Below are 27,301 nucleotides of genomic sequence, written 5' to 3' on the forward strand. Positions count from 1 at the left end.
GATCCCTGGGGCAATCTGGGATCCTGCCACTTTTCCTTTACTGCCAAATTTCCAGACTTGTGGGCAGCTCCACAGGCCAGATGACACAACTCCACAGACTAGATCCAGCCCACAAACCATATGTTGAAGACTGCTTTGTATACAATTCCAGCCACTTGTATCGCAAGAAGGATAAATCCCTATTGGAACAGGGCCAGAGTAAACTATCTGGGGGGCAGAACCAGTCTTGGGAGAAGAGAAAAAAATCACTTTGTGTTGCTTAGCTTAGTGAAATAAAAATTTTGAGGAGATATATGGGAGCTCTTTGAAAATTTATCACGTCAGTTTTTTGGGGGTATACTATCAACCCCCAGACCAGGACAGCTGTAGTGAGGTAGAAATGCTAAAGGAGATGAGAAAATACAGCAGAAAACAGTAATAATGGGTGACTTCAACTATTTACAAATAGACTGGGTCAATCTAACATTAGGCTGGGATGCAGAGAGCACATTTCTCTTACAAGAGGAAAGGCCATTTTTTACCTAGTCTTAAGTAGTGTGCAGGATCTGGTGCAAAGGGTAAATGTTATTGAGCCATTTTGTACTAGCGACTACAATACAGTTGGATTTGACATCCATGTAGGAGGAGAGATGAGAAGAAAAGCTACCACAGTAGCCTTGAACGTTAAAAAGGGAGACTAATAATATAAAAAATGAGGAAGCTAGTTAGACCGAGATTAAAAGGGGTCTCTAGGGAAGTGATTAATGGTGAAACACCATAGGAATTGCTTAAGAGCATGATAATGGGGAGACAGAGCAAATGAAAACTGAAATAAAAAAAAAAAAGGGAAAGTGGACCAAAAGAAAGCCAGCATGGTTTAATGGCAGCTGCAGAAGAAATAAGCAGAAAAAGGTTTATTTCAAAACGTGGAAGTTAAATTCTAATGAGGAAGATAAAACATAGCATAAACACTGGGAAATCAAATGTAAAACTCAAAGCTAAGAGACAATTTCAGGAGAAACTTTCTAGATGCATAAAAGGTAACAATAAAAATTGTTGGCAGACAAGAATAGAAGATGCCTGTAGCGTGAAGCTGGCAGGGTCACAGGGCCCTAGGGACATCATAGCCATCCCTATGGACCTCACCCTGTGACACTCACCAACCTGCTTGAGTTCTTTGAGGGTACCAGTAAGCAGGTGGATCAAGGCGATCCAGTTGACATAGTCTATTTGGACTCCAAAAAAGCCTTTGATAATGCCTCCCATCAGAGACTTAACTAAGATAGGTAGTCATGGGATTACCGGGGATGTAGATTCCTTGGTAGATTGTAGGTTTAGCCAGGGCCAAGAGGAGGTTGACCAGGAAGTCCTGGGACTTGATGGGTCAACATATGCTGAGTGTGTAAATGCATGAATGACACGTGACCCCGGAGGCTGGGGGGGCATGGCGACCACCCACAGGCGGTGGTGGCGGGGGCATGGCAGCGGTGAGCAGGGAGCTCCCACAGGCAGCTGCGGTGGTGGCGGGAGCAGGCCAAGCAGGGAGCTCCTGCAAGTGGCCGCAGCAGTGTCAGCAGTGACCACCTGCAGACACTGGCTGTGGTGGCAGCCAGCGGTGATCAGGGACCGCAGGTTCCTGGTGGCTTGTTGGGATCAAGGTAGAATATATGTTCATCCACTGGGGACCCTCGCCCTTGCCAAGTGCATCCTGCCATTTGGTGTCAGCAGGATGTGAGGTTGGGATGATGGAGGGTGTAGACCATATGTGTGTAGAGCTGGTGGTGATGGGTTGTCTGGAAGTGGACCAGCTTGTATCCCCTAGCCTGTTGACATGGTGTGATGGTGAATGACATGAAGCCTATCAAAGCAGGGGCCCTGTGATGAGCTCTGGGCAACAGGGGGCTACTGGAGGGTGGGGAGTGCCCCTGTGCAGGACCTAGTCAATGTAGGTCAGGGCAGTGTCCAGTAGGGTGGCTTTGACTTCCTATAGTAGGCAGTAGGGTATACGCAGTGTGGACAGCTCCATGTGCCAGGCCAGTGCAGAGGGATCTGCCCACCCTTGCCTGATATAGTCCAGGAGATCCCTGATATGGGCATGTAGGAGAAACCCCCTTTGTACATTTTCCTTCTGGGCACTTAAATAACAAAAGCCCCTTCTTGCCTGCAACCCCCCACGTTTTGTGCATTTCTTTTTCCTTCTAAGTATTGGCAGAGACCTAGTATACTCATTGCATGGGTGTGACAAGGCTCAGAGCAAGCCAGAAAGCTGAAGTGGTTTTCTGTAGGAGAAACCTAGAAACTACGTCTACATATTAATTAAGCTCAGTGTCACCAAAGAAAACAAAAGAACTAAAATATCCACTTCAAAGACTGTAAATATATCCTGGTGCTAATAACTCACTCACTGTCCCCAGTAACCTTTAATCCTCACTACCTCACATTGCATTTTTATATAGTTCTCACAGTGCATGTTTATATTTCAACTGTCTCATTTTTACCATGGCATTTTGTATTTTATATTTTATACTTTTAAACCCTTAAGGAATGTACTCCTTGTAGAGTGAAGTTACACTCTAGACCATTGTTAAAAACTGCATTGAAATTGTAATTGTAAAGTGATGAAATCTGCTATATTGGATGGTCCCTTGAGTGAATGTGAGTGTATGGTGATCAGTAGGTAATTAAATGACAACAGCTGAGGCAAAAGAACTTACCATTACAAAACTCTACTCTAAAGCCATTTTAAGCTAATCAAGCCAAGGAACTGATTCCTGTAACTGAGCACCCACCCTATTGACTATTTCTGTAAGACAATACAGCCATTAAGTCAGTAAGTCAAGGATGGATTTCTGAAACTTCACCAGCAGACAGAGACCCCTGTCATGTGCTACTCAAAACCCACATGGGACAGCAACGTCTGGATTGGGCAGCCAAGATGATGCTGGGGGATCACATAGGTCTGCCAGAAAGGGATAAAAGGCAGTGAAGCGTGACCCTCAGTGGCACCCTCTCATCCAGCACCTGACCTACTGAGCCAGAAGGACAAGCAGGTGACCCCTTTCTGGAGAAGACATTGCCTTGAAGGAAGCTGACCATCGACACCAGACTTTAGGGCCTCAGATAGGTAGATATCTCACAATCACTACAGCAGCTACTACACTATACTACATGGGTTTAACTGAAGGGTGGTTCCAAAGAGAATGGAGCTGGACTGTTCTCAGTGGTGGCAGATGAGAGAACAAGGAGCAATGGCCTCAAGTTGCAGCAAATTTAGGTTAGATGTTAGGAAAAACTTTTTCAGTAGGAGGGTAGTAAAACAGTGGAACAGGTTATCCAAAGAGGTTGTGGGCTCTCTGTCCTCCAAGGCTTTTAAGACCTGGCTAGACAAAGCCTTAGCTGGGGTGATCTAGCCGAGGATGGTCCTGCTTTGAGCAGAGGGTTGGACTAGATGACCTCCTGAGGTCCCTTTCAACCCTCATTTTCTATGCCCGTGAGGTATCTGTGATCCACCCTGTCAATTGCCTTCTGGTCTCCTCCCCCGCATTCCCAGTCACTCATTGCCAAGCCCCACCTCCTCCCAGGCTCCACCCTCTTGTTTCCCTGACCCACAGGCTCAGGCAACTGCAAAACTGCCACGTTGGAGCCTGTTGTGCTTGTGCCTCTCTGCATGCCAGGGAAGAAGACAGAGGGGAAAACCCCTTTTTGTTTGTCTCTTCCCTTCTTGTACAAGGTCTGGGCTGAGGACATCCCAGAAGGTGCAGTAGAACTCCACAGTCAGCCTGTTGGTGCCTGGTGCTTTGTTGGTGAGCATCAAGCAGAGGGCATCCAAGAGCTCAGCCAGGGTGAGAGCCACAAGGTTTAGCCAGGTAACCTAAGAGTTAAAGCTTAGGTTGGATATCCACTAGGCTTTATGCATGTGAGAGTTTGTACAAAATAAAGACATGCACAGGAATATATTAAACCAAATGTAAATATATTGTTAGATAGAATATAAGTTATAAAACAGGATAGAACAATAAAGTAAAAAGTTACATTAACATAAACTAGTTACACAGCAACCTTCAGTCTAGGAACAGGGGAGATAAGACGGCATTGCTTCAAAAACCTGGCCACTGGCCCACAAATTCAAACTCCCTCTATCATGCAAAACAGTCTCTTCTTGTTCAAATGGTCAGCTATTACAGAGATTACATAGACCAAATCTTTTTATACTCAGGCATTGAATGCCTCAGGTAGCAGGGGAGAGGGAGCAGGATACCTGAGTTCTCTCCCAGCCTGCCTCTCTTGTGATTAGAAAAAAGGCCGGACATGTCTATGATAATTTCTTCATGGGTAGATCAGGATTTACTGAGGGGGGAGGTGGCACAGTATTCCTCAGGCCATGGGGAGATAGGGGAGAGGTGTGGCTGAGGACCTCCCCAACACACAGGGGCACTGGGGGGTCAGGCAGGGAGCATGTGAAGGAAGGGGCTCCAGCTGTCCCTACCCTTGGCTGACCCAGGCATTGGGGGAGATCCAAACCTGCTCCTGTGTTGGTCTGTCAAGGGGCTGTGGGGGAGCAGCTGTGCAGGGTGTTAGCTTGGCCAGGGACAGAGACAGCAGCAATGTGAAGGTTCCTCCATCCAGTGCCTGCTCCCTGCCTGGGCTGCCTAACTCCCTTGCTGTCTGGGAGCAGGTGTTGGAAAGAGGGAGGAACCTGTGTGCAGCCACTGCTGTTCCCAGTTGAACCTGGCTCCCTGCACAGTCACTCCCTGCAGTCTGTGGCTGCAGCAGTGCAGCAGCAGCTCTGGGGCTCCCCCCATGCCTGTGTCAGCCAGGGATGGTGAGTGGCAGCAGTAGTGAGACAGGTTCCTTCTTTCAGCATTTGTACTTGGCCAGCAGGGACACCTGGTAGAGGGGCAGCATGGGAACAGGCGCAGGAAGAGGAAACCTACCTACTGCCGTTGCTGTCCCCTGCCAACCCAGGCACTCCATGCATCTGCAGCCCCTCGTCAGAGTGAGGCAAGGGAGGCTCTGGCAGTCCCAGTGTACCCTGGGTCAGCTGGGTATAGTAGTGGTGTCAGCAAAAAGGGGAGTGTGTCTACTCCACCGCAGCCCCCTGGATCCACTCATGGATTTCATGTTTCCTGTTTTTTCTTAGCAAGTGCACAGTTGAGAACTGTGGGAAATGGCCTCTTGCCTGGTGCACTTCCCTGTTTCATTACTGTTCTTTTTTGGGTTCAGTTTTTAACTTGCATCCCTAGGCCCATCACAGACCCCTTGCAAAGGCTTCAGTTCAGGCACCTTAGCATGCACAAGGTTGGTATGTAGGCTGTATCATAAGGCAGGCGTCCTGGGTTCTGTCCTGTTAGCACCCTCGTCCACCAAGTAGTGCTTGCTCAGGGATCATTAAAGCACAGTTAACCCTTAAATGGAATGTGAAATACAAACATAGACAACTCAGTGTCCTAAAATCCAAGTCTAACTTTATTAATAAAACAAGTATTATTTTAGCAGTTTCTATATTCAGAGAGAGAAAAAACGTTCAGTACAATAACCTTACCCAATCCTAGATGTTACTTTGCTCAACGGAAAAGACAGCCACTCAGTTCCTGGAAGTTGTTGGCTGGGATGGTCCAAACAGATGTTGATGATGAAGGCTGGATTTATGATGATGATGATGACGACAGTGACACTTAATTTTCTTGCTGCCCTCTTTTATGCTTTTCTTTAACTTCACTCCTTTTAGGACTCTGTTTTCGGATTGGTCACTCTGCTGTCAGCATATTGACCATATTTTATTCTGTCAATATATTCCTTTGTTCAACTGACCCATCACAAACACATCTCTTAATCTGGCCTTTTTTCTGGTGTCTTTCTTTGGCCATTGTCCACTGGTCTCCCTTATCACATTTTATTAACATATCCAATCATTTCATCTCTCTGATTCAGCCAGTTAGTGCCAAGTTCAGTTAATTTGAGCTAGTACCAAAACTATTACTATGTTGTGTTAGAAAAACTTCTCATGGTGATAGAAAAGAAAAGAAACATCATGTGAACAAACTCAAGGCCATAAGCTACTTGCAAGAGGCAAGGCCAGCTGATATTGCACACACTAGCAAAATGATAAATTTAGATAACAGTAAGGCTATACAGAACTTAAGCAATGATTAAATATGGCTGAATATAAAAGAAAACTTTAAACAATATTATAATTCACCACTCCATAAACAGGTGCAACTTTAAGGCATAAAGTATGGCAAGCTACCCTAACAGTCCCTGTCATTAAATGCAAACAAAGCCAGTTCTTATCTTTCACATGCTCTTTATTCAGACAAGTGTAACCCCCCCGCACACTTCTGGTTGCTGTATATTGTGTTTTTATGTGGAAAACATGGCCCCAGTTGTTCTGGCCATGTGAGCACATAGCAAGTTGGGGCCTGTATCTGGTCTAAATATGCAAAGCCCTCTAGCCGTATTGGGCAGAGGATGCAGGGGATTCTTTAGGCAGACTGGCTGGGTGAAAGATTGCAGTGTGGTTCTCCCTGTCATGCAAAGGGATATAAGGTGAGCTAGGCTGGTTTCCGGGAGAAGCTGCTGAAGAGTGAAGTCTTCTTTAAGGGAGGAGTTGCAGATAGTGAAAAGGAAGCTCAAGTAGAGGGGAGAGATAGAGAGAGAGAGAATTGTCCCAGTGTCTGGGAACACCTCTCTCCTGTTTTTCTCTCCTTTTTCTTTTTTTAAGGTTTTAAGGGATTAATGCTGGGGGGAAAGAGTAGTGGTTCCTTGGGTTTGCTGGCCAGGATTTAGGCCTGGTAGTTTAAACAGGGTTGGAACCTGTGTGTTTCTAATTCTGCCAATTTTGGGCTGGCTGTAACCATGGATCAACCTGGTTCCTTTGGAGTTTTCCTGCAGTTTTCATTTCAGCAGGCCACATCATCCACCCCAGAAGTGCAAGGTGTATGCATGCTGTCTGGAGCCGCAGTCACTCCCCACACACATATACAATCTCTCCGCAGGAGCAAAGATTGCCATGCCACTATCTCTCCGAGAGCACCGAGGGACCCCTTGCATCACTGAAGGACCTGTGCTCTCAAGCAGCTTCCCTTGGTGCAGCACAACTGATGGACTATGTCATGTAGTTAGTAGTGTTTCACATTGAATTTGGTGGTTTTTTCCCTGTTTTCTGTATTGAATCTTTTTTTTGGTTACATTGCTTTTGAGGTCGGGGGGGGAGGTGTTCATGTGGGACACCCTAGTAATTAATTCAGTGTTCCAGACTTCTGGGTGGGGGCTTGAGCTACAGGTATAATTTATGAGGTACCCCAAAATGTGAACCTGCCAACTGGTGCCCAACAGAAGGGTTACACAAGCAAAATGAGAATCCTCCCCTAGAGATCTTCAGCCCAAGAGAGAAGCAATAGTAGGATGCAGGCAGAGGAAGGTGCCTCTGAGGGCCCCAGGCAGGTGGGTCTGAGCCTTGGCTCACAGCTCTTCACTGGGGTGTGGGGATTTGAGTGTTGTAGTATGCCATCTTGGTGAGGGTGCCAAAAGTGCCCTTGGTGTACTTCAGCGCCTCCATCTTTTTGTTGCAAGCTGGGAGGGTTGCAAGCCAGCTTCCGTGTTGCTCAGGAAAGAGGGGGGACAGAGAAATGAGGGCACCCCCGCCCCTCCCCTCAAACCCATCTTCCTCCTGCAGTCCTCTGCCAATAGGATTGCTCCTGCCTCTAAGTGGGTGGTGGGGTCTGAGTGGGAGATAAGGAGCTGGTTGGGAGTCCAGACACCTTGTGTACCCTAACTCTGGGAAGACAGGGTGTAGTGCAGTGGCGCCTGACCCATGTGCAGGCTGGATCTAGTTAGTGGTCCCAGTCCAGCACCTGCAGGAGGGCTGGTGGGGCCCCATCCACCCGTGGGGAGAGGGACAGGGGCAACCGGCCCACAATCCAGCTGTGCGGGGGAAGAGGGTTTGATCCAGTTGGGTGAGGGGGCAAGGGGTATGGCCAGCCCCAAATCAGCCGTTCAGGTGAAGGCAGTGTGGCCTGGCCCAGATGGGAGGGTTTAGGGGGGGAGGGGGAGGAGGTGTGGCCTGGCTCTGATCTACCATGAGGGGCATGGGAATTTGGCAGTGGGGGAGGTTGGTGGTATTAATAGCCATTGTTCCTCTGCTGTCAAATTTCCTGATCAGTGTGGAGCCCAGTGTACTGGATGCCATGGCTTGGTGGACCAGATTTAGAGGTTGAACACCCTTGGTCTAGTTGGTTAAAGCAAGGGGAAGCTAGAACCCAAGTCTCCTAGGTTCTGTTCTAACTCTGAGATGGGCGTAGGGTCTCTGGGTTGGAGTAGGAGAGCCTGGACATCTGGGATCTCTCTGAGAAGTTGTCCTTGCTCTACGTGCCACCTGCATGCACAGGACTCCCTGGTACCGAAGGTTCTGGTGAGCTGAGCACAGTGATCCGGATGGTGCAGGTGGCGGGGTACAGCAATGCCGCCGTACCTGCCTTCTGCTTGTGCCACTGCTGTCCCCAGCTCATCTGGGCACAGGGCAAGCCTCAGGGCTGCTCCAGCCCCAGCTCCAGGGACCAAATGTGTAGGGAACAGTGGCAGTGGTGACGCACAGATTTTTCCTTCCAGCACCAGCTTCAGGCCAGCAGGAGACACCTGAGGGGGAAACCCAGGAGCAGGGGCTGGAAGTAGAAACCTGCTGCTGCCACTAACCCTGGTAAACCCCAGCATGCTGTGAAACTTTCCCTGCAGCTCCTGGCTGGAATGGGACAGAAGCAGCTCTGCCTCCCCCTTCTCCCCCCAGGTTAGCTATGGTCAGCAGGGGTGCTGGGTGGATCTCCCCCACGTTGTGCATCTGCTCCCTGCCTGGCTCCCTGGTGTTCCCTGCTAGCCTAGGAACTCCAGACACACCTTGCCCCCTCCTGCCACGAGGGCCACATTCCCCTTAGTAAATCTTGGATACTTTTTGGGAGGACCTTTGGCATATCCTGATTCCAGTGTTTGCTCCTGATTCTGGTTGGATCTCTGGCTCTTGTTTCTGGTTTCTGATCCTGGTGTAAGTATTGGCCTACCCCATCTCTGGCTCTGCTCTGTTTTGGCTCTTCGACTGTCTTGACTTTGGCTGTCTCCCAATTCCTATTCTGTTGCCAGAGCCCCATCTCCTTGGGACTGCAGCCTGGACTGCACTTATCCTTCAGGGGACAAACTGCTAGGCTAAACCACCCATGCCCCAGTTCCTAACAACCTTGGCAACTCCCCCACCTCTGGCCCACTGAATTCCAGTCCCAACCCCCTACCCTACTTGAATCCAACCTGATTATTGTTCCATCTCCGTTCCATCCTCTCTCTCAAGTCTCAGGGTCACCCTCATGACCCTGCACCCCCTTTTCTCATTTGAATCCTTCAAGTGCTCCCTGCTGGCCATCCCCTTCCTGGTCCTTTGGGGGAGCAAAGCCTTGGAAGACCTAGTGAGGAGGGGGAGGAAGGGTTTGGGTTCCCTCACTTTTCTTGTATTTGGGCGCTATGCTTGCACAACTGTTTTCTGAGGGGCTACAGGTGGTCAAGATGCTGCATCAAGTCTCCACTGGGGACAAACAGTTGGAGAGCTACTGGTGGGAGAGAATCACACATTACTGCCAGTGAAGCAAAATGCCCTGCCTTCCTTAGTGCCACTCTCCTGGGAGACAAATATTGCCAGGGAGGAGGTGGCAAGACAGGATAGAAACTACAGATGCCATTGTTCTCAACACAGGGGCAGCTGAAGTTGGAAGCGTATTCCATTCAACTGGATGTATGAGCAGCTTTAATGACCTTTTTCCTGGTCCAAAGGCTTCTTCATTCAGTGGAATCAGATCAGAAAGCATTGCTTTCTCCCTGATCCTTCCTGTTCAGGTCAACAGAATGTACGAGCAGTTGGATACTGCCAAGGAGATCCATGTAGATATCGATCATTTGTATTGTCTCCAAAGATGCCTAGGAGTTTGTTCAGGTCTGAGATGCTGTCACTTGGAGTCATTTTAAGCTGCATAAAATCTGAACGCTGAAACTAAGTACAGACAGTCAAAAAAGCCTGAGGCTAAATCAATTCAGTCTTTGCAGGTTATTCTAAACTGCACAGATTAAATTGAAACATAAGTGAACATTTACCTTTATTCAGGCAATGCAGCCACATGCCTGCAGTGGCTCAGGCAAGAAGCTGGGGGGCTCCTCTAGAGCATGGTTCTCTGGCTGTGTGTTCACTTTCTCTTCCTGCTGCCCCTGAGGTCTCTGCGATCTGCAGTCCAAAATTACAACAGCAGAACTCTACAGGGTATTCATCACTTTCTCTTCTTGCTTCCAGGTGCCTCTGGGATTTGTAGTCCACAGTTGCAGGCAGCAGTAAATATGAGCAGGGGAAGGGGCATTTAACCCCCCTCCCTGGCCACAGACCCCAGCTGGGATTTCCCTGGAGGAGGGGGCACCCCTCCCCCAGACTGGGCTGCATCCCCAGACAGACTTGTCCCCCCATCTCCATATCAACCAATCCTCACTGCTTAGGGTTGCCAACTCTGTCTGAAGCTATTCCAGGAGATTTTTTCCCCCCACAACATGACATAATGTCATTAATAGATTTTTTGGGCCAATACCGATGGCTGATTTTTAATGAGCCATATTAACTGATACCAATCAATTTGCCAATATGCAGCTGGGCAGCTTGGAGACCAGCATCTGGCTGGTAAGTCTGTCATGGGGAAGGGGCAAGGGGGGAGAGAAAGGGCATGGGATGGGGCAGATTGAGGCCCCTGCAATGAGGGAGGGAGTGGGGCTGGGGCAGGCCCTGCACAGCTGGGGCAGGGTGTGGGTTAGAGGCTCACCTGGGGTCACGGGGCAGGGGCAGCTCCCACCACTGCACACACCCTAGGAGGGCATGGGGGGCATGTGTCCCTGGATCTGTGTGTGGGACAAGTGCTGGATGCTGCTGTGGCTTGGGGCTGGGGTGGGCCTGGGCTGTTCCTGGTGGGTGGGCTGCCCTAAACACAGCCCAGCCCAGCCCAGCCCAGTCCAGCTACCCTCCAGAAAGAGTTTATCACCATCCCCAGTCTTCCCTCAGCCATGCCCCTTCCCCCACAACAGACTTATAAGCCAGACCTGGCTGCTCTTCATACTGCTGGGCTGCACTCCTGGCCACCTGCATGCTGCACTGTGGCTGCATGAATGCACAGGGCATTTATCAGTAACATTATTGGCCACATCAGCCAAAAAAAGCCAATTGCTGATACTGTCAATTTTCCTTATGTAACCCAGGAACACCCAAGGGTGTACCTGGTTCTCAGTCGGATGGGATGGGTAGGCAGGGGTGTTGTAAGAGGGATGCCAGAATTTCGAATGGTTCCCTCTTTCCTCTATAGAGTTAGCCTAAGCCCAAAGTTCTTAACTATATACAATTTATTGAGTTATAATATACATAAGCATAAAACTAAATATCATATACATATATATTTACACAGTGAACATTAATCAATAACCAGTGTTAAATCCTAAATAACACTGTTTACCCGTCACAATAAAACAAATTCAGCAGCAGCAACACAATACAATATTACAATACAACATTTCTTAGAAAATATAAGGCACAAACATGAACAATCTTAATATCATCTATTCTTTAATATAGTCCTTGACTCATGGCAAGAGATAGTCCTCCTTCCGATGGGGTCCCTTGAGGGGCAGGGTGTCCAGGAAGCACCAGGGGCCCCTCCCCTTAGGGCCTTGACTAGGGAGGGGCTGCTTACCCAGGCCCTTCTCTGGGTCTGCCTGCCCCAAATGTCTTTCCCCTGTGGGACCCAAGGGCCCAATGACTCATCCTCCTTCAGGTGGCAGTGGTCAGGTCACAGCTCAAGGCGGTCTCCTGTACTGGAGCGCCTTTCCAGGCCTCTCCCATGAAGCTGGGTTCCTCCTCACCCTGTGCCCCACTCTGGGCACTGAGGGGTCAGCTCCTCTCAGCTGCTGTACCACCGCTGCTGGCTTCTGGGCCTCAAGCTGCAGCACTACTATTTCCCCGTGCCCTGGCTTCAGCACTGAGGGCTCTTTTAGTACAGGCTGGGCCCTTCAGGCTCTGTCTGTTCATCCTAATGCTGGATGGCTAAGCCAAGCAGCCTCTGCTGCTCCCTGGCTCCCAAGGCTCAGGCCTGTGCACCACCCTGAGCACTGTGGGACCTGGCACTTGCCAGGAGATGGGCCCTGAGGTGCCACTGCAGCCCCTGAGGCCCTTGCCCTGTGTGCTGCTCCGCACACCATATGGCCCCTGCTGGCCCTGCTGGGGTTGCAGGCTTGAGCCACCGCTTGAGGCTCCCAAAGCCTGGGCTCCGTGCACCAAACCATGGCCTGAGCGGTTTCACACTGCTCCCAAGGCCAGGTCTCCCCTCACCATCCCCGTGCGCCGTCAACAGCCTGAGCGGTCTCGCACCACTCCAAAGGCTGCTTCAGGAGCCTTGGGCCTATTGCCTGCTGGAGGAGAGCTCTCCCGCTTTTCTTGGCTCTACTCTTCTTGAGTCCCTCGCTGCATCTGCCCAGTGTGCTGACCATATTCCCCTTTTATACTCTTCAGGGGCTCCACCCCTGAAGTTCTCCAGACCTGGCTGATAGTTCTGATTCAGGTCCAGCTGCTCCTTGCCCCCTCCCTTTGGAAAAGGGCAGGGTATGGCATTGCATCCCTTGTGCTGCCTCCGGATTGGTGGGTGGGCTCCACCAATCAAACAGCAGACCCTCAATCCTGGGACTCAACCCAAGCTCCGAAAAGGTAAGCCTGCTATACTTATAGTGGTGCTGATCCCATATGGGACTAATGTGTATTGGTGCACCTCTTGTCATTAACTGAAATTGTCCTCTGTTGTTTGTCAGAGGAAACAGTGGATTACAATGGCAGAAGCTGAATTGTTCCTGAGGGTCAAACAAATTTTCTGGTATCTCCTGGTACCCTTGGCACCTGGCCTGGGCAAATTCAAAATCCCTTAATGCTGGCTTGTGCATTTGCCTTGCCTTTCTGGAAGCAGTGCTTCTTAGTGTTTGGGAGATTTGTAGATGGGGTTGCTAGCAGGGGTGAGTGCTCATAAGAAATGTAAGGAACATGACTCAGACTCATACCAGATACAAACTGATGTGATACAGGCATTACAGATTCTCCAAGGCCTTTTGGGGATCAGATGTGACATGCATGGTCTCACAGCTTTAATTTGGCTAATGTGTACCAGGTTTGGCAAAGACCCAAACACAAACAGAGTGTTACTGCTGCCCCACTGAAGACCATAAGCCAAACTGACTTTGCAAAGAATTTGTCCTGGAGGCATTTCTCACAAAACTTAAAGCTACAGTCATTTTCACTCCACCTGTCAGGGCAACATGAGGATTTGTATGTACTACCCCCTGAGCATGGGAAACACAAATGTCCCATGCCTTTAGGCTAGTTCAAACTAGTCCTCCATTACACATGAGTAAGATATAGCTTAGCTGGGTGGAAAACACAGCTGTAACATCAGAGAGAAAAAAAACTCTGATTTAAATCCTCATCTGCACTGAGAGAATTTTCTTCAGTAAGACAGAACAGTGTATCAGCCAGAAGGGTCTTGCTTTTGGCCATGGGGTGACAAGTCTCAGATGGCCTCAAGCATTCATTTTGACCCCTACAGAGTTCCTTGGCTTTTGCCAGTATGACTCAGGAAGGACTTCTGTGAATAAATGAAAATAAGTGAAAATCTCCAGGAATTCTGGCTACTAGCTCAAAATCCAGGGCCATTTCTTGAAAATGGCTACTGTTTAGGCACTTGCCCATGGAGCAGGACACCCAAGTTCTAGGTCCCCTCATATATGATGGCTTTGAATCTGCATTACCCATTTCCCAACGAAGCAGCCACAGGTTAGGTCCTGTCCAGAGCACTCTTCAGTCCCCACCCACTGGGCAGCCAAGTGGGGATGATAGGTGCAACTAGGAGAAGAGGATGTATGTGGATTAGTGAGGTGGATGTTACTCTAGAAGAGAGGAGACACTGACCCTCCTGGCTTTTTCAGCACCTTTTATTTTGTATTTATTGGATAAACAGCAGGAGGAGAGTTTGTCCCATTTGGAGCTAGGGCTATGTCTTTTGTTTCCAACTGCTGACACACGAATGCAGCTCCCACACTTCTTGTATATTTGGAGGTTAAATAAAGTTAGGGTAGGTTTCCTGGCAACCAGTGAAGGCCTGATATCTATGTAGCTAATCTGTTCCAGCTGTTTTGGTGTCCTTAGCTTAGCTGACCCAATTGTACTAAAGTCAGTACTCCTGCAAATCCTGACTAAGAAACTTAATGCTTTCATAGATTTTATAGACATTAGGGCTGGAAGGGACCTCACAAAATCACTGGATCCAGCCCCCTGCAACAGGGGCAGGAAGTCAGCTGGGGTCAGATCACCCCAGCAAGATAAGCATCCAAGTATTTCTTAAAGTATCCAGAGTAGGTGCTTGCACCACTTCTGGGGGGAGTCTATTCCAGATTCTGGAGACTTAAGACAGTAGAGAAGTTTTCCCTTATGTTCAGTCTAAAATGGTATTCCAGCAGTTTGTGACTGTTAGTACTTGTCTTCCCCTGGGGCACTCTGGTGAACAGACGTTCTCCCAGTTCCTGATGCACACCCCTTATATACTTACTAGCCTGTTCCCCATAAAGAATAATGGGTTCCGGTGCAGAGGCCTCTTTTTGGCTCCTCTCCCCACCTTCAGGGCTAGGCCCGTTCCCCTTTCTCCCACTCCACTCACTGAGGGCCGGGCCTGGCCGCCCCCACCCTCCTCACTACCATTTCAGGGTCAGGCCCACCCCACTCCCCACATCCCTCTCCATGTCTCCACTGCTGTTTCCGTGCTGAGATGGGCCTAGTGTGCCCCCCCCCGTACCCTCCATTTTGGGCCAGGCTGGCCAGGTATGAGCCCGCCCCCCACTGCTATTTTGGGGCTGGGCCTGCTCCTCCCATCCCCCCACCCACTCTGCATCAGCCAAGATCTGCTGCTTTCTGCCCCCACTGCTGTGGTGGGCCGGCTTCTTCCCCACCCACTTGGGCCTGCTCCTCCCCTCCCTGCATGTCAGGAGGGAGTAGCGCAGGAGAGAGAGGGGCGAAGCCAGGAGCACTGGCCTTGGGCCCCTCCCTTCTGTATTCGCCACCTGCAGGAAGTGTGGGGGAGGGGGCAAGGCCAGCCTCATCCCCTTTGACAGCATCCTGACCCCACTCTCCCCTGCAGCACTGCCACATCCAAGGAGCAAGGGGGTAGGGTGAGGCCAGCTCTGCCTCCCTTCCCCCCTCATTCCATCCACTCTGTTGCTGCCACCTTCAGGGAGCAGGCAGGGGGGTGAGGCCAGATGTGCTGGCCTCGCCCGTCCCCCCACTCTGTTCCGTGTCCCCACCATCATTGCGGCACTTCACACCATTGCCACTCTGCCACACCACCACCTCCTGTCTGAATGCTGTATTTGCACTATGATTGGTTGTTTGTATCAGCCAATCAGAGTGCGAATAAAGCGTTATGGACAGACAGCAGACCAGTGATGTAGCTGGGAGCCATGTGGTGCTGGAGCAGTGTGGGGTCAGGAAGAGAGTGAAATGGCCGGGGCCGGGGCAGGGCTGGGCTGCTCAGTCCTTCTGAGGGCTCCCCCTGGTTCCTACTGCCCCAGCTCCTGCCAGCTTTGACAGGCAGCCAGCAGCAAATAAATATTAATATACTTATTTTTCTAGGGGTCCCATGGGCTGGATAGAATGGCCTGGTGGGCTGGATACGGCCTGTAAGGCTGTATCTTCCCTGCCTCTGTGCTATGATGTCAGCCACTTCTTTTAGCACTCTTGGGTGCCTTCTAATGGTGAAAGTCCCTCCCTCCAGAGTTCAGGCAACAGGACCTCTTCCACACACACACGTATGCATGCGCATGTGTGTGTTTCTGTAGTTACCTCCCTCCCCCACTTCTTTTCTCTTCTGTCCTGTTGTTTTAAGGAGAAAAAATGTGATCTGTCCATGTGGGCAAATTGGTCCCTGCTGTTCTGGCCATGTGCTCTACACATAGAAAGCTGGGGCTTTGTATCTGGGTAAGACATGTAAAATGCTCTTGCCTGATAGGCCAGGGGAAGAAAGACTGATATATCACTCTCTGACTGGACAAGGGTAAGGTGATGTCATGCTAAAGGATATAAGATCCTCCAAACTGAGGAAGAAGAAACTGCTATGAGCAGTGAAGAGAGAAATTGCTTCCAGGAGGAGAAAGAATCAGCATCGAGAAAGGGGAAACTCAAGTAGAGGGGAGAGAGAAAGAATTGTCTAGGAACTCCTCTCTCCTCTTTTTCTCCCTTTTCTGAGGTTTTAAGGGATTAATACTAGGGAGTAGGGTATTGATTCCTTGGGTTGGCTGGCCAGGAATTAGGCCTGGCAGCTTTTAAACAGGGGTAAATCCTGGGAGTTTCTAATCCTTCCAGCTTTGGGCTGGGGGTGAGGTTTGTAACCTTCTGCTCCCAGTGGAGCTCTGTGACCCAGAGTACCTGCAGCCCAGGCTTATGGGGTAGGCCTAGCTTTTCCCCCTTATATAGTACTACCAACTATCTGATCAGGAAGGTGAAGGTGATTAGGAAATACTTAGGGAAGAGAGATTAGAGAAGCTGCTAAAATGGGACAAGCAATAATAATAAGAGACTTCAACTATCCTCTCACATAGATTGAGTAAACATTTCATCAGGGTGAGACATGGAGATAGAATTTCTGGATGTAATAAATGGCTGCTTTCTAGAACAACTTCTCTTGGACCCCATGAGAAGAGAAGCAATTCTAGACCTAATTCTCAGTAATACTTAGGACCTGGTTGAAGAGGTATATGTTGGTGAGCCACTCTATAATAGTGATCACAACATAATAACACTCAGTATTCTAGCATGAGGGAGTAAGCCAAAATATCCACCACACTATATAAAATATTGGGAAGGGAAATTACACAAAAATAAGGTAATTTTGCAAGAAGTTAAAAGGAGTAGTCAGAAATGTAGAAGGTTTACAGGCAGGCTGGAAGCTGTTTAAACATATCATGCTAGAGTCCCAGGAAAAGTGTGTACTAAAAATCAAAAAGGATACCAAGCAATCCAATAAATCCCCTGCATGATTTAATAGCAGAGATAAGGAAGCTATTCAAGGCAAAAAAACATCTTTCAAAAATGGAAGGCATGCTCAAATGAGGAAAACAGAAAAGCTCACAAACTCTGGCATGTTAAATGGACAAGTGAAATAAGGCAGGCCAAAAAAAGAATTTGAGGAGTGTTTAGCAACACATGATAAAATTAATCACACAAACTTTTTAAAATACAGCAGAAGCAGGAAGCCAGTAAGAGAGGTGGTGAGAGCATTAGATGACCCAGATGTAAAAGATGCACTCGGGAATGATCAAACTATAGCAGAGAAGCTGAATGAATTATTTGCATTGGTTTTGACTGCAAAAGGCACTGGAGAAATTCCCACGCCAGATCAATCCTTCCTAGTAGATAGGTCTTAAGAGTTGGATTGCATTAGAGTGACTACAGAAGTTTTAGAACAGATCAATACATTAAATGCTAATAAGTCACCAGCACTGGATGGCATTCACCCAAGAGTTCTGAAGTTAGGTGAAACTGCAGAATTCTTGGCAGTAGTATGTAACCTATTATTACAAATGGTCTCTGTGTCAGAGGACTGGCAGGTTGCCTACACAAGATCTTCCAAAATGGCTCCAGAAGTGATTCTGGGAACTACAAACCACTAAGTCTCACTCTCATCCCTGGCAAGTTGGTAGAATCTATAATAAAGAATAAAATCTTCAGTGACATGGACAAATATGATCTGTTGGGGAAAAGCCAGCATGGTTTTTGTAAAGGAAAATCCTGCATCCTCAATCTGCTGGAGCTCTTTGAGAGTGTGAACAAGCATGTGGACAAGGTAGATCCAGCTGACGTAATATAGTTGACCTTTCAAACTAAATGCCTTTGGTAAGTTTTTGAAAAACCAAAAGCTTTTTTAAAAAAGGGAGTCACCATGGGATTGGAGGGAAGTTTAATTCATGAACTGAGAGCTTGTTAAAAGATAGGAAGCAGAGGGTAGGGTTAAATAGTCACTTTTCAGGGTGGAGGGAGGTCAAAAGTGGGGTCCTGCAGGGATATGTGCTACAGGCCCAGTTTTATTCAACATTTTCATGCATGATCTGGAAATGGAAGTGTACAGTGAAATCTCCAAGTTTGCAAATGATACCAAATTATTCTGGGTAGTCAAATTCCAAGCTGATGGAGAGGAGCTGCAGAAAGATCTCACTGAGCTATGTAAGTGGGCAAAAAAATGACAGAAGAACTTCAATGTCAACAAGTGCAAGGTAATGTACATGGGGAAAATACCCTCAAGTAAATGTACACAATGCTGGGTACTGAACTAGAGGTTATGACTCCAGAAAGAGATGTTGGAGTCATTATGGATAGGCCTCTAAAAATGTCAGTTCAGTGCATAGCAGCAACCAAAAAAGCCAATAAAATGTTGGGTATTATTAAGGAGAGAGTTGAAGAAAAAAATGGAGAACATGATTGTACCAGTATACAAAACCATGGTCCACGCACATCTTGAATTCTGTGTACAGTTCTGGCCTTCACATCTCAAAAAAGGATGTAGTAGAATTGGACAAGGAACAGAGAAGGGCAACCAGAGTGATAAAGGGTATAGAGCAGTTGCTATATCAGGAAATACTAAAAAGGCTAGGACTCTTTAGTCTGAAAAGAAGGCCGAGGGGATATGATGGAGGTCTATAAAATCATGAAGGGTGAGGACAAAGTGAAGATAGAATTGTTATTCTCCAAGTCCCAGAACACTAGAACTAGGGGGCACCCACTGAAATTAGTAGTAGACAGGTTTAAAACTTATAACACAAAGTATTTTTTTTAATTCAACGACAGTACCTAACTTGTGGAATTCGTTGTCACAAGAGCTGGTAGAGGCAGATAACATAGCCAAGTTAAAAAAAGAGATTAGACAAACTCATGGATTATAGATCTATTAATAACTGTCAAACAGAATGATTAGAGATGTTTTTTCTGGCATCTCTAGACTAATAATGGTGGATGCCAAGGAGGGTAATGAATAAGGGATAGATCACTCTAGATGTATCCAGTTCAATGCTTTCCCTCTCAGGCAATTCACTCCTGTCAGAAACAGGATACTGGGCTAAATGGATCATTGGTCTGAACCAGTATGATACTTCTTATGGTCTACCGTTCCTAAGCCTTCATGCTGATCATCCTGCTCTTAGATATTTGAGGGCTTTTGCATTCACCCATGGCTAAATTTAGTTTAGAGCCCTCCTCACCAGTTTAGCAACTCCAAATCCTGTGGTCTCATCTCTGCTCTGTCCTGTTGCTTCTTGAAATGAGGCCCAGTGGTCAAAGAGGCCAAAGCCCTGTGGGTGACACCAGTTCCACAGCCATGTGTCCATTTCCAGGATGAATCTTTTCCTGCCTGAGCCTTTACCCTTGACCAGAGGGATAGACAGAAACATAGCCTGAATCCCTGTGTCCTTCACTCTCATATCTAGAGCCCTCTAGTCATTTTTTATCGGCACATGCATGAATAGCCAGGGATAGCAGTCAGACAGCTGCCCGAATCACTCTGGGGATATGGAATTCAGATAAGAATATCTTCCCCTGGTGGGATGTTTATGGAGAGAGGACACACTTATGCCATTCTAGAGAACATGTTCCCTCCTAGGTTTATGACCTTAGACATGGCTCCCTTCACTTCCTTGTTTCTTAAGCTATAGATCAGAGGGTTCAGCATGGGAGTCACCACTATGTAGAAGACAGCAGCGATCTTGTCCTGTGCTGGGGAGCGGCTGGCTCTTGGCCACATGTACATGAAGATGGCTGTCCTGTAGAACAAGGTCACTGCTGTCAGGTGGGAGATGCAGGTGGAGAAGGCTTTGCGCCTGCCTTGGTTTGAATGGATGTGGAGAATAGTGATGGCAATATGGCCATAGGTGGCCAAGATGAAGGAGAAGGGAATGAGCAGGGTGAAGATGTCCCCGCCAAACATGACAGTCTCACTGAAGCACAAGTTGGCACAGGCCAGCTGCATTACCGCTGGCACCTCGCAAAAGAAATGATCTACCTCACTGGGGCCACAGAAGGGTATTGGCAGGCCAAAGACAGGCACAACAAAAAGCATGAGGCTGACCAGCCAGGCAAAGGCATCTAAAACCTGGCAGGCTCTGTGGTTCATGATAGTGATATAGCTCAGTGGAAGACACGCAGCTACATAGCGGTCATAGGCAATGAGAGCCAGCATCATACACTCAGTGATGCCACAGGTCAGTGCAACAAACATTTGTGCCTTGCAGCCAGCACAAGAGATGGTCTGATGCCCAGATGCCAGACTGAAAAGCATGCGAGGGACAATGCTGGCGGCATAGCAGATGTTGAGGAAGGAGAGACTGCTCAGGAAAAAGTACATGGGTGTGTGGAGGCATGAATCTAGGCAGATGAACCCAATGATTACCATGTTGCCAGCCAAGGTGACCAGGTAGGAAGTCAGGAACCCCACCAAAAGCATAGCTTGCACCCTGGGCTGGCTGGAAAAGCCCAGCAAGATGAACTCAGTCAGTGCCATTTGGTTTCCCCTTCTCATGCTGTTAACAGCGCCTCTCCTGCAGGGAAGGAAAGGAAACATGGAGAAGTCATTCAGGGCCTGGTTCTGCTGTGTTATCTACCTGCTGCTACACAATTGGATTCCAGACTGTGTGCTTCCATGTGGGAAAAGGAACTTTACTCTTTTATTTGCAAAGAAATCCTGTCTAAACTGAAGTAAATATTGCCTGCTCAAGTTACCAACAACCTGAGACAAGTTCACGGCACTGACGGGGGAAACAGCTGGTGGTATCTGATGGCCTTTGTTATGCTGGAAGGCAGCTTGCATCACTCGAGTTTGTCTTTCTGGCCTTAAAACTCCAGAAAGAAGCCATGAGCACTGAGAAGTATAATGTGTGTTTTTCTCTCCATAATTGTTTTTATTCTGAAACCTAGTAATAGCAATATACAAGTGAAGAGAGTTAATGATTTTTCTGTTATAGTGCAGTGTCCAGGGGATAGCACAGGGAAAGCTTGTAAGTGAGATACCAATGTGCCAGGCCAGGGGCCACAGGTCTATTCCTGGTTGTGTCACAGACAGCTTGCTAGACCATGAGTTGAATCCTTTTGTACTTTGCTTTGTAGTTCTGTAGGATGGCAGTGATAATAGTTCCTTAGGTGGTTAGACTCTTTTGATACTGTTGCAATACAAGGAACCTCTGCCTTCATTTGACCCAACCAGAAATACTACTGTATGTTTCATAAGCGTCTCAGGGAAAAAATAACAGCTGCCTGAAGTTAGATTTCCTAAGTCCAAACTCAGTCCTCTAAACTGGTCTGTTTGTGGGCTGGAGCCAGCTGCACGGAGGAGTGCAGGGGCCAACCCAGCCCCAATCTGACCACACAGGACCTGGGAATTTGGCAGCAGGAGAGGGGTGGTAGTATTAATTTCCACTGCTCTCTGCTGCCATATCCCCTGACCCATGGGGAGCCCTGCAAGCTGGATGCCATGATTGTGTACCCCTGCTCTAAACCTAGCATTTAAATAGCTTTGGGGATTCAGCTTGAAAACATAGGTTCTGATCCTGACTGAAAAAATGCTTATTTAATCAGAATGCAAACACTTGGAAAATCCTATTCTTTCCTAAATAATCTCTGAAGAGACACTAGAAACTCTTTCAAGATGGAAACATTGAAATTGCACATGGAATCACACAAATGAATACATGTACAGATCAGCCTCCAATGCTAAACCACAGAATATATCATTATACCAATACCCTGGAATTATCATCAGCATTGTCATATTGTGGTAGCACTCGGAGCCCATGACCGTGTTATGCTAGTCACCCCAGAAACACATACTCCCAGAAACACCTACTTCTATAATGTGATTGTTATTGTCCCCCAAAAGCAGATGTGTCATACCATCATTCTCAAACATGTGCACAAAGCTCTACACTTTTCCAATAATTTATATGTATAAATGCAAGAGCAAGAATAATTATAAGTATGCAAGTTCTACTGTAGCTGATAAGTCCAGTAAAATCTACTCAATGTGTAACAGGATTATTCATCGCTATGGGGTTATTTGTTGGTATACAGAATCCCTGCCAAAGACCCGCTGATGCAAAAATCTTTCCGGAATCTGTCACTGGCTATAGTGTAACTCGTCATTTTCAAATATACATGCATACTAAATCACACTGGAATTCATTCCTAATTATTTGTCAGCTTAAAGGTACCACCTTATTGGGTATTTTGTGATGCTTTGAGGATTTAAGTAACATGGTGAGCACTTGGCAAGCCTCATTTTATCTCAAAGCCCAACCTTAGCAGCAGTCACAATGAGAAGGAAGGTCCATTGAGGTACTATGTTGAAAAGTGGAAAACAAAGAAGAAATAGTTAAAGGAAAATCAGAAGTCAATGTTTGTAAAGAATGAGATGTGTAATATACCATACTCTGAATGACTGGCTTCACAAACAGGAAATATTCTTGGTGCAATTCACCAAGCCACTTTTTAGTGAGCTCTGAATTTTTGTAGCAAGGCTGTATATTGTACGTTAATCCTTTTTTTTGTGTAAACCTACCATCTGTATAAGCATCATATGAAGTGAGCCTTCTGCTTACAAAAGCTTATGCTGTACAGCTCTGATTTAATTAGCCCAAGGTACAAATCTACCCTGCCTTCTGCATGAGCATATAATTCTCACACAATGAGCCAGAGTACTGAATTCACACTCAGGATTTTTGTAAGAATATATTTTTCTTTTTGTTATAAATGTCAGAAATAATTCTTTGCTGTGTCTTGATAAAGCATGAAAAATACTCTAACAGAGTTGAAACTGGCTTACTACTGTTCATCAGTCCCTCATGAATTAGTCAGCATTACCAATTCTTTTGGAATGATGAATGAACCCGCTTCTACTGAATATATTGTATTTAACACTATCCCCATCATGAAAATAAGAAAACAGCAAAGCCAACATTACCAAAATAAGACATTGGATGAAAGATTAGGTATTTTATGATGTTGAGCTATTTACTTATACTTAATACAGTTTACACTTAGCATGTTGATAATGCAATTCAGTTTTCCTTTCTTTTCAGTGTTATCTTCTAAAAATGTGTTTAGTATGAGATAAGTAGGTACACCAAGATGAGATGTGTACGTAAACTGTTGTACCCTGAATCTATTTTTTAAATAATATTTTTTGGTGGTGTGGAGTGTTAAAAAATGTAACAAAGCAGGTCTTCTTGGGTAGTGGATAATTAAGAAGGTGCAACAACTCGCTACAAAAGACCAAATGCTAAGGGTTTAAAATACCAAGAAAAGAGCAGTGCTGGGGGGAGAGAAGGGGGGTTTAAATGAAAGGAGAAGCAAGGGTTGTTTTTTATTTATACAGAGGGATTTCATAGACATTAGGGCTGGAAGTGACCTTGCAAGATCATGGGGTCCAGGCCCTTGCCCAAAGGGCAGGAGTCAGCAGGGGGCAAATAATCCCAGCAAGATAGGCATCCAAGTGTTTTTTGAAAGTACCCAGAGTAGGAGCTTGCACCACCTCTGTGGGGAGTGTTTTTCAGAATAGGCCCTGGGGACTCAGACAGTAAAGAAGTTTTTTCCTTTCCTAAAATGCGCAGCCCGAAATGGTCTTCCAGGAGTTTGTGACCATTGGATCTTGTCTTCCCATGGAGTGCTCTGGTGAACAGATGTTCTTCCAGTTCTTGGTGCACATGCCTTATATACTTATAGGCTGCCACCAAGCCACCCTTAAGCCTATGCTTTTCCAGGCTGAAGAGTCCCATGTCCCTCAGCCTCTCTTCTTAAGGTCTGCTCTTTTGTCCTCTAATCATTCTTTTTGATGATATCTCTTGTTGGATCAGTTGTATACTTGGGGGAGATGTTATACAAGCACATTTCACCCAAAGGATTATCTAATATCCCTCCAAACTCTACTGTTGATTTAATAAAAGATGTCATCAAAAAGCCTTGCTTTGTGCATACTTCTTGGACCAGCATAGTACAACAACTATCCAACCCTACTTAAGAAAAGAAGAAATTATAGCTAGAAATCAGAAATCTTCTCTACGTGTAAGTTCTGTTGAATGCTAGAATTGTCATAACAAATGAGGAGAGAAATTCCTATTGCATGAGCCACTGCAAAAGAAACTAGACCCATCCCTACAGAAGAGGTTTTCAGGCAGTGAGCCTACAGAGATTGGGGCAGGGAGATGGCTGATAGCCCAAACAGTGGAGCAGAAGGATTTACCTCTGATTTCTATGATTGCTCCAACCAGGAAGCAAAATGTGAGGGGGATTCAGAGCAGGAAAGGAAAAAAGATACACAGGGATTGATTTAGAGGAGAGATGAGAAAAACTAATGATGTGATGGTGGCTTGGTTAAGAAAAGTCAACAGCAAGTTGCTATGATGACCAACAGATATCTGGAGGGTGTGAGACCCCCAAAGAGAGAAGGCATTGGGGTGGGGGGGCATTATAAATGGGACCACAGGGAGGACAGTGAGCACAGAGAAATGCAGGCTGAGTAACAGGATAAGTGGCTTGCCAGGCAGATCTTTTAGATGAGCTGAGTGACCATTTCCCAACCAAACTGATGGTGCAACTAATCTCGACAGAGGTTTGGGCCTTGGCTCTTAGCTGGTGTTGGTGGTTGCTGCTCACTGAGGATCTGTCTGTCACTGCAGGGTTCAATCATATGGTGGGTGAAGTTGGACAAAATGTGATCTCATTTGTTATTATCACCATTACAGCCCCAGAATAAGGCCATGTCCCAAGGCTGGACTCCAAATACAGAACAAAAATTCTAAATTCTAGTCTCTTCTGCTGCTCTCATGTCTACAAGATTGTAAAACACACCATGAAGACGAGCCACAGCAATGATACAGCCCAAAGAGGGGCCAGAGACCAACCCTATTTAGAAATCCTACCATGCATTGGCAAACTGGGTGCTTTTCATCCTGAAATCTGTGCTGATTGGGCTAGATCCTGAGCTTGAAATTGATGGAGTCCTTGGGTTCATCCCCTTTGGCTGCTACTCAGTGGATAGCGACATTAAAATTCTGCCAGTGGGCGAAGCAAAAGGAACTCTTGGCTTTACTCCCATGTCCTGGAAGGTTCCCAATGAAGGGCATCCTCTACTACTGCTCACGAGAGGAGAGGATTCCTGAGATCCATTTCAGAGAGCGATTTCAGCCTTTCTGAAATTACAGGGATGAAATGGCACTTCTACATATGCCCTTGCAATGGTGAATCTCAGCAGTGTTTCTGGGGCAAAGACACACCTTGTGGATCCATGCCCCAGGGATGCAATTAAAATGAAACCATGGATGCCTGAAGTCAAACCTTCACAAACTGGAAGTACCTAATGAGAACTCAGGAGGCTGTCTGTGTACAGGTGTGCTTTGAATATCTTCAAAGTTGCATGCACTGCTGATTGGAAATGTCTTGATTCTGCAACCCACCTGTTTATCAGGCCTTTCCAATCCTTTTTCTTCTTTTCAAAAAGCAGTTTTCATTCTTGGTAAGAGCTAGCAAATCTTCAGCATTATAGGGTGCCTATACATGAGCAGTGAGGCTGCTCCAAGGCACTGGGATTCCATCATATTAGAACAGACCCAATTAATCGAGTCTGCTGGAGTGTGGCAATTGCCTCGCTCCAGCAGCCTCCTGCATCTTGTGCATCAGCGTCCCTGCACTGAAAAATGATGGCAGGGCCACTTGAACTAAAGCTTGTTGAATGAGCTTTAATTCAAGAGCCCCTGCTGCCATTTTTCAGCACCCACCACAGAGTAGAGTCAGAGTGATACAAGTTTAACCTTTGTTAATGGAGGGAGCCTAGAACCTGTATCTCCACCTTCCTGGGTAAGTACCATTATGATTAGCTTAATGGACTAAGACATGGGAGGGTCTTCTTCCTCTTCTGGTGTCTGAAACACTCACCAGTTATAGGATTTTGCCTGACCACAATATTAACACTGTCAGATATGTATTTAAAGAACCACACACCCACCTGGACAATGTGCATGCTCAGTAGCTGTTTGGAGGCCTGGATAGATAGGATAAGCCTTTGGAAATGGCAATATCAACATCATGCATAGAGAAAAGGGTTCTCTCTCTTCTTTGTGGGATAAGTTAGAACTAAAAGACTCATAGAGCAAAGAAGTTGGGGTCTTGCATTATCATCACCATCAATATTATTGTCTATTGTTATTAGTTACAACCAGTACCATAGCAAAAATGTTTGGCACGTGGGGCAAATCCACAGCGGCAGCCTGCCTTCGCCCTGTGCACAGATCTGGGGGAGGAGGGGCTCTGTGCTTGCCTGGGAGTGCACACAGCAGCGGGAGGTGCCCTCCCCACCATCCCTGCACCCCACCAAATGAGCCGTTTGCAGCTCTGTCTTGCACCCCACCCTGGCTGGGCAGCACCTGTTGGCGCCCCTTCGTGTCGCCCCCCTCACCACAGTACCAGTTATAACAATTACATTAACTACAGTTACAGTAAGATAGATGCCATCATCCTTCAGTACAAATGCAAGATGATGTCACAGATGATGAAACCAACATTTATTAGGATGCTACAAACATTGCAAACTGTACTATGCCACACAACTGACTAGACATCATGGTTGTGGATAAGAAGGCCAGAATAGCATTGCTCATCAACACTGGAAGAGTGAAAGACTTGAGATTTTTTAGGTTGGCAAAGAGAAGACCTATGTTGGGGATTTGATAAGTGTTCAAATACATAATGGGTTGTTACAAGGAGTTGTAGGCCTCTGCATCCCTGTGGGAACACAATACTAAGTAATGAGCATGGAACCAGGTTTTTGTTCCTGCAGGAAAATGGAAAAAACACAAATTGTCCCTTTTAACCAATAAAAATGCAGATTTTTAATTTTAACGGAGAAACACTTGGATTTCCCACTTTTGCAAAGAGCTCTCTGCAGGCTGGCAGAGTTGCAGCCTGCAAGGGGCTGTGGGCAGTGGGAGGAGGGCAGTCAGGCAAGGGGTGCCTTGTGCATGTGTTCCCTCAGACATGCACATGGCCACCAGGTACCCTGGACATCAGCTCCTGCAGGTAAGTCTGGGAGTGTGTGTGTGTGTGTGTGTGTGTGTTGGGGTGGTTAAGGCCCCACAACCATGAAGCTGGGGCTGGGAGCTCCCTGCTACCAGGGTAGGGGGATATTGTCCCTGCCCAGGCTCCAGTGGC

The 27,301-nt window shown here is 47.0% G+C and overlaps 1 protein-coding gene across 1 annotated transcript; it reads right to left on the minus strand.

The window, feature by feature from the left end:
* Positions 1 to 7,450: 7,450 nt before the first annotated feature.
* LOC149871103 (olfactory receptor 2A12-like) lies at positions 7,451 to 20,612 on the minus strand. Its single transcript, XM_090034555.1, has 3 exons — positions 19,729 to 20,612; positions 19,315 to 19,459; positions 7,451 to 7,582 (listed from the first exon to the last, which is right to left on the minus strand). The coding sequence occupies exons 1-3, from the start codon at positions 20,607 to 20,609 to the stop codon at positions 7,451 to 7,453; spliced, it is 1,158 nt and encodes a 385-aa protein (XP_089890681.1). The 5' UTR covers positions 20,610 to 20,612.
* Positions 20,613 to 27,301: the final 6,689 nt, after the last annotated feature.

The sequence above is a fragment of the Crocodylus siamensis genome, chromosome 2 (assembly GCF_052110815.1).
Source record: "Crocodylus siamensis isolate JL-2025a chromosome 2, ASM5211081v1, whole genome shotgun sequence".
Classification (NCBI taxonomy): Eukaryota; Metazoa; Chordata; order Crocodylia; family Crocodylidae; genus Crocodylus; species Crocodylus siamensis.

Excerpts from the sequence above, each read along its gene's own strand:
- LOC149871103 (XM_090034555.1), bottom strand. The coding sequence starts at position 20,609 with ATGGCACTGACTGAGTTCATCTTGCTGGGCTTTTCCAGCCAGCCCAGG. Across the intron at positions 19,460-19,728 it reads AAGGAAGTGAAGGGAGCCAT|GAAAAGATTCATCCTGGAAA; the intron begins GTCTAAGGTCAT and ends AGGCTCAGGCAG. Across the intron at positions 7,583-19,314 it reads GATTTGGAGTTGCTAAACTG|CAACACGGAAGCTGGCTTGC; the intron begins GTGAGGAGGGCT and ends CTCTTTCCTGAG.